General features: G+C 32.8%; 1 protein-coding gene across 1 annotated transcript; it reads left to right on the top strand.

Annotated features, from left to right (window-relative positions):
* Positions 1 to 4,491: 4,491 nt before the first annotated feature.
* Positions 4,492 to 7,108, top strand: LOC143547251 (mitochondrial metalloendopeptidase OMA1-like). The gene is made up of 4 exons (XM_077038722.1): positions 4,492 to 5,210; positions 5,322 to 5,476; positions 6,323 to 6,681; positions 6,724 to 7,108. The coding sequence occupies exons 1-3, from the start codon at positions 4,557 to 4,559 to the stop codon at positions 6,567 to 6,569; spliced, it is 1,056 nt and encodes a 351-aa protein (XP_076894837.1). The 5' UTR covers positions 4,492 to 4,556; the 3' UTR covers positions 6,570 to 6,681; positions 6,724 to 7,108.
* The last annotated feature ends 645 nt before the right edge of the window (positions 7,109 to 7,753 follow it).

Below are 7,753 nucleotides of genomic sequence, written 5' to 3'. Positions count from 1 at the left end.
TAAATTAGATATTTCATAAATGTTCTATATTACAAGGATAATCTTCTTATAAATTAATATATATATCTTTCTTGACACTAACAAAATGTCAAACAAATTTAGTGTCTAAACTCTAAAATATACTTTTGGGAACGACTGGTTTTGATTTTAAGAAACTAGAACAATATATTTGATTAATATGTGGTAAGCTAATTTGGTTCGAAAGACTGACTTAGTCGCGCAACCGACTTGTTAAAAAAAATTAACAAATGTTAGAAAGAATTATTTGATTTCTTTGTCTTATGAGAAATTATCTTTTAGTAGATCAAAGCTTAATATCGAATCACTATACGGTTATGTGTATATGCTAGATACCCATATTAATTAGGAAAACTTTGATGCGCTTAAATTTTTAGATCACTTGCTTTTGATATCACGAATTTGGCAACTCTATATTTGAATAAAACTTTTTGCTTTTAAGTGACTTAAGTCGTGATAGCATTGTTTTTGAGATTTTATAATTCATTTATATACCATAATGTCTTATATAACTTGTCGTTATGATATACATCGTTTTTGAGATGTTAATAAACTTTTACGTAAACCGAAGATGGTTGTTTTGTTATCACTCTTATAAGAGAAAGCATGATATTTTTATGACACCGCAAGTGTCCCTAAATCTTATTGTAGATTTACATAAAGGTCTTTAGATTTAAGACCAATAAATTTCACATAGTCGATCATGTAATTATTTAATTATTTCTCAAATTTATATTATGTGACTAAAAAGATTATTTGTCATACCTCAAATATGCTATTCTGGTAGCAATATTATTATATGAGCATGAAGGTTTAAAGCGACTTCATATATGTATGTTCAAAGAAATAATGAAAACCTTGAAATTTGTTTGATTATAATCCATTCCTTGAAGTGAATGTGAATACACATTGATTGTTGCGATCATGGACATAATAGAAAATTTGTAACAATGATTATATTAATAATGAGATCGACTATCAGAATTATAATGTTGGTCATGCTAATAATGAGATCGACCACCACATGTGGCAAAGAGATTGATCTTACATGAGAACAAAATGTGGAAATTCAAAGGTGAAATCACATGATCGTTTGAAACGATAATACAATGTTCTTTCATATTTATAGTATTGCATTAAAGAAGCATACTACATATACGATCATAAACCTAAAGTTTATGGATCATGATTATCTAATGGCACAACCGGTTAGACCACACCGAGTCAATGGTGTGAAATATATTGAGGAACCAAATGATTCTTCATAATACTTACACATGTATATTGCTCTTAAGGGAAAACATTTATTTACCAACTGAAGGAGGGTGTGATCCCTAGATGTTATGGAATTGAGAAAAAGATACACATATCCTAACATGATACCATTTAGTTTTTTGAAAATCGATGCATCGTCTAAATGGTTATCAAGATCGCAACCACATGTTTGCATGATCTATGGCTTAGCTAATAAGATAGCAAGCATATTATTCCAGATTGGTATATTACATTCGATTATAATAATGAATTTGATTCCCAAGTTAATAATGATCATTGGAATAAGTGTTGAACTTCATAACAGATTATATTCTTACATAAATTGTATTGTTAAAGACGATTACTCAACGTCTATAATTCGTTGCAAAGGCAATCATCACGAGAGCAAAGTTTCATGTTTGTATTTAAGTACATATGATTTTACTGTCTTATAATTAATTCACATCAAGCCAACATTTTATAACGTTTACTCCCCACTAAAGTTGGTTTTGGTCAGAACCATATACCTCTAGTCAAATATATTAGTTGTATGATATGTAATGAAATTAATCCACCACAACACACAATGATGAAACCTTAAAGGAGGTTGAGAATTTATGTTGGGAATGAAACATTGATATACTATTAAATACAAAGAGCCATTAATGAAAATATGTTCATGACTTGTTGGTTTTCACTATATGTGAATTAACATTCCCAACAATAGGGGAAGATATAAATCAGTTGAAAAAAGAAATGAGTTAGATTGAATTATCACTAATCTTCAAATAAATGATGTGAACTAAAAGTTCAAAGGATAATTCATTTGAAAAGATTGTCGAATCAATTACCAGACAAGTTTACTGACCTAAATAGAGTGACTAATTAAGTCAAATAAATCAACTGCTTATGCTCAAATTAATATTATTGTCCAAGAAGGACAATCACGTATTAATAAGAGTCTAACGTACGCATGAAGCGTGGTAGACTAATCGGTTCCAAAGATAAAATTTCCTCGAAAATTGGAGCAAGTGATGAAGATGGTCAAGTCGAGGTGCAGTAAAAGGTCTCTTGAAAGAGATTAGACATGATGGTTCTTGAAGAACCTTAGATACCTGAAAACAAAGAGCTCTTAATAAATTATATTGTATCATGTCTACAAAGATATATGGAATCGAAATAAAGTCGACGTCGTTATAATTTTATTTATATATATAATTAGCGCTTGAAATGATGATGAGGATCAATATTCTAAATCTGCCTATAAAAAATGATTCACCAAAGTGGAAAAACGCAAACAGGGCAGCTTTGAATTCTCTAAATAACGGAAAGTTTGTTGGACCAGCAGTCCGTACAACTAAAGTTGTAAAATGTGTTAGATACAAACGGCTCTTGTATATGAGTTATGAAAATTCATCAAGTGATATAAAACAAAATTGATGGCACAAAATTTTTTGCAAAGACCCATGATTAATTATGAGGATTGAGGAGACACATTCTCCAATGGTGGAAGCAATGACTTTCCGATAACTAAAAAGTCTGGTAATACAAAGAGAAAATTGATATGCGTCCAATAAATATTGTGATTTAGTTGATACTGAAAGTTTACAAGAAAGTTTTTGAAGGATTTGAATTAACAAATCATGTAAAGTAAGTTCTTGAGAACACAATGATTTTTGTGTATAGAGTCATATTTGAATATGTTGCAATTATTGAATTTGTTGAACATAAATGGAACTCCTGAAGAGTTTCCTAAGGTAGTTGAATACTTGAAAAGTTAATTGATATATCTTTATGATGGAATTCTTGTGCATCAATAAGCATACACATAGAAGGGAATGTACATAATGAGTACAATAATTCAATAAACAAAAATATGGTACAATATGGATTTTTGATATGTGATATAAGATGATGCGTTAATGAGCAAGTTTATGTAACAAAAATCCTGGAAAAGTGAATGCGTATGCATAATTTGTCAAGTTGAAAAGAAGTTCATGATAGATTGGAAAATGCATAGAATTATGCTTATTGTGTATGGACTAATATAGTCGGATGAGCATGGTACAATCAATAATTATTTTGGTAAGGAGAGAGATAAGTTGGATGTCATAGTCATACTTTTATCAAAATTTTACACTTAAAGGTTCATATAATCACAGTTTACAGTGATGATGTACACATCATCGAGAGAAACTGCAGAACTTTTAGAAGGGGAATCCTTAACACGATGTGATTATTGCTTAAACTGTAGTTTGAGTATTTGTTTAATTATATGTGCATTAATCTATCAAAGTCCATCTAAAAAAAAGTTGAGACAATTTACCAAAGACAATATTCATTCTTTGAGTACGTTAAAGGATGTCCAAACAATGCACTCTATAACATTTCCTATCATAATATGAAACATTATTGGTTCAAAAGTATCATAACTAAATGCATATGCGCATTAATATGCGATGCTAACTATACATGATTTTTATATCTTTTATTTATATTTATCAGCATGTGTCTAGCTATGAGACATCAGAATGGGTTAATACATATATTACAGGTATGAAATATATGACTTAGTATTTTACTAACCCATCAAAACAAGTTTGGCTAGTATTGTCGATGCAGAAAAACACAACAGGGATGTCAATACAGTGGCATATGTTTACAAGATGATGCAATAGAAGTTTTCAAATGAAGATCATGAAACGTTATTCAACCTAAGGATTCACAAGTCAATGGCTGAAGATGCAAATGATTGACTACAAAAGTTTTGGACAACTTTCACAGAGATCAATATTTACCATTTTAAAGGATATATAAATCAGGGGGAGACAATACGCGTTGCACTCTTTTTCCCTTAGCTATGGTTTTGTCCCACTGGGTTTTCCTAGCAAGGTGTTTAATGATGCAACATCTTCAAGCGTATTATGTTGATAACAAGGGGGAGTGTTATAAATATATAATATTGTGGTTATCAATACCTAATATAGATTAGCTTTCTCCCCAAGTTTTCCTACCCTATATATACATCTCATGTACCTCTTTGAAATACACACCGTATTAATGAAATCTCCATCTTTCTCCCTACATCTCTTACTCAGATGTTTGACTATTAGGCTTGTTTCATAACAATTAATTAATTGTTTTGGTGTTATGTTAGTTTCAAAACAAATCTAAATCCGTAAGGTTGGGAAGCTTGAACAATACTTCCCTTTCGAAACACCTACCTTTCCTTTACGATAGCTTAACAATGGCCGCATGGTATAGAAGATCAAAGCTAGGTTTCGATGCAATTTGTCGTTACGTCACCAAACCCCCAATCCAGGACAAAGTATTATTGTTCGATTAGGGCTCCTAACGCAAGTTCAAGTTCAAAAAGATATTATTACGCGGTTTCACGACAGGTTAGGCATTTTAAGCCTCCATGGACCAATAACCCTAGAAAAGTTTTGATGGTGGTGTTAGCAGGATCAGGAATCGGATTAACCATGTATTTCGGAAACCTTGAGTCGATACCCTACACACAACGCAGCCATATGGTGTTGATGCCTCACAATTTGGAGAAACAAATGGGGGAATCACAGTTTCAGAAGTTGAAAGATGGATTCAAGGGCAAACTATTACCACCAATGCATCCCGATACCCGTAGGGTTAGGATGATTGCAAGGGATATAATTCAAGCATTGCCCAGAGGCTTCAACAATAAACAACAGACAGATGAGGTGAATATTGATGATAATCATGATGAGACCAGGGACAACAACAACAACAACAACAAGTCTGCGATTTCGTATTTGGAGGGCTTGGTATTCGAGGTTTTGGTGGTCGATGATCATGCTGTGAATGCCTGTCCTTTTCCTGGTGGCAAGATTGTTGTCTCTACTGGCTTGTTGCAACACCTTAAAACTGATCAAGAGATTGCTGCCATTATTGGTCACGAGGTCTATATCATGTTTCCTTTCCTTTATTCACAATATATTATGGAACCTGTCTGTTTCATAGATGGTATGCGTATATCTGAATATGTTGGCTAAACATGAATATCGTTTTAGGTTGCACATCTTGTTGCAAGACACACAGCTGAACAGATTCAAAAGAACCTCTGGTCTACAATCAGGCATCTTATACTTTGGTGTCGACTTGTTATGCGCGATAATTGGTTCGTCGCGGTGCCATATGTTCTTCTTAAGCTTCCTTTCTCCAAAAGGTATACATGTTGTAATCTATTTTTATTTCCAAACTTACTTTTCTTGATGGATGTTAGTTGTTAACATATGAAAGATTTTCATCTATCAGCACATATGTGCATATCAAATAATAAATTATTCTAAATAGAATAAAGATGATATTGAACAATAATTAACAACCTATAGTATAAAGTTAAACCGACATTTTTTTAGATAATAGTTGCTTTTAATCGAATTTTGTTTGTCTTACATACCAAACCAAATGTTTTAATAGTATTTTTACAAGTATTATATGTTGGCAACCTTTTGAATCACTTTACTTGACATTTAATGTTACAACAATATCATCATACTACCCTGTGATCGGTTTGTTTAATGCGTTTATGTTTCCTGTAGGGGTGTGCAAGGTTCGGTTTTGGCTTCAAACCGAACAAAATCAAATTTTCAGTTTTTCGGTTCCGGTTGCTGGGTTTTTGGTTATGGGTCGGTTTTTGGGTTTACATATGAGCTTGAAATGTTTGGTTTGACCCCAAAAATGGCCTACCTACAATAGTGAACTTTTTTTTCCCAGAATAGTGAGTTTGGCCCAAAACGTTTGGTCAAAAGTATTTGTTAAGCAGTAACTAATAATTTTGGGCCAAAAATCCTGTTCGGTTGGAGTAAGGTATCATCGATACCGAACCATAACTTTTGGTTTTCAAGAAAAGAAAAGCTAAAGCAGACAGCCAGTTATTAGTTGGGTCTGTTCTTTCGTTTTCGTTTCGGTTTTTCATAACCCATTGTTTCTAAAACAGACGTTAATTTTTTTGGCAAAAATTTGGATAAATTTGCATGAAATCTTTAATACATAAGGTGGTTATTTGTAGGATGGAGATTGAAGCTGATTACATAGGACTGCTCTTGATGGCATCAGCTGGGTATGACCCACGGGTCGCTCCAAATGTATTTGAGAAGTTGGGTCAAGCATCGGGTGCTTTTGGGGATTGCCTTTTTACCCATTCATGTGGAAAGGAAAGAAGTAAATTGCTAGATGAAGCTAGTGTGATGGAAGAAGCCGTCTCTATATATCGGGAGGCGATTGCAGGACGAGAAGTTGATGGTTTTTTGGTTTAACTAATACTGTATTTGTATAAATTATTTAATGATGAACCTTGTTTAACTTATTTTTGAAGATGGATGTGGTGTGTAAGCAAAGGTTTAAACTTTAGCTAAGCTTAATGTTTTGGTAATGTCTTAATTAACCTATCGGGACATGTAAGAGTATTAGTTTATCATTGATGGGATATGTCACACACATGTTCCTTAACACTTGATTGATCATCGTTAGTCACAATTAAGTAAGCAAAGCACTTGATCCATACTACATATTTGCAAGACTCCTTGAGGTCTTTGAGGTGCCACTTCTTTGTTCAATTGGAAAAAATATCTCGTGTTTATTATGTTCTTATGTCAACCAAAAGATCATTTGCTAGATAAGAAAACAAACCTCCTTAATTTGTAATTTGTTTTAAGATTCGATATTATAATTTTTTTTAATTATTATATTTTAATTCGCTTAACATTTTCTTAATGATGAACACTAGATAAACCTCTAAAAAGCTCTTAAGTCATGAGGGCAAATTCACTTAGTGGTGCTTTACCCAAGCTTAATCTTTATATATATATATATATATATAGAGAGAGAGAGAGAGAGAGAGAGAGAGGATTAGGTTCATTTCAGAAGTTTTCTTGTTACGAGAAGTGCGAGAAGTCAATTGGACCAATCACAAATATATATATATATACATATATAGAGAGAGAGAGTTGTTTTCATTTGAAAATCACTTTGAGTTTTAAGAACTCGAAATAATTTAACGTAACAATTTTTTCAAAGTTTTTTTACATATATGTAGGTTATATGTACGTAGAAAAATTATAACATTTGTTACGCACCGAATCGACTTTTTACATAGATGTAACGGATGTTTAAATTAGTGTAATCACTGTACATCTTTAATCTCTCTCGCCAGCATGTCAGTGTTCGACATCCTTAGCGTCTTCGTATGCACCCTACTCTACCGTAAAATATTAGTCCCATTAGCCGGACGAATAAGCAGAAACCCGAAAGGTTTAACCGAGCTTCAACAAATGGGCGTCGGTTTAATAATTGGACTTCGCAATGGTGGGTGCGGGTGTCACAGAGGTTGAGAGGCTTAAACAATCAGTTCCCGGACAACATACAAGTACAATGAGTGTAACCATGGTCTTAGAACACCTGCACCCAACCTCATGATGGGTGCACCTGCTTAAAGGTTTTC

The sequence above is a fragment of the Bidens hawaiensis genome, unplaced genomic scaffold (assembly GCF_021521415.1).
Source record: "Bidens hawaiensis isolate Kalapana, Puna unplaced genomic scaffold, B.hawaiensis_p1.1 tig00014686_1, whole genome shotgun sequence".
Taxonomy (NCBI): Eukaryota; Viridiplantae; Streptophyta; class Magnoliopsida; order Asterales; family Asteraceae; genus Bidens; species Bidens hawaiensis.
This window is presented reverse-complemented; position numbering and strand designations above follow the sequence as displayed.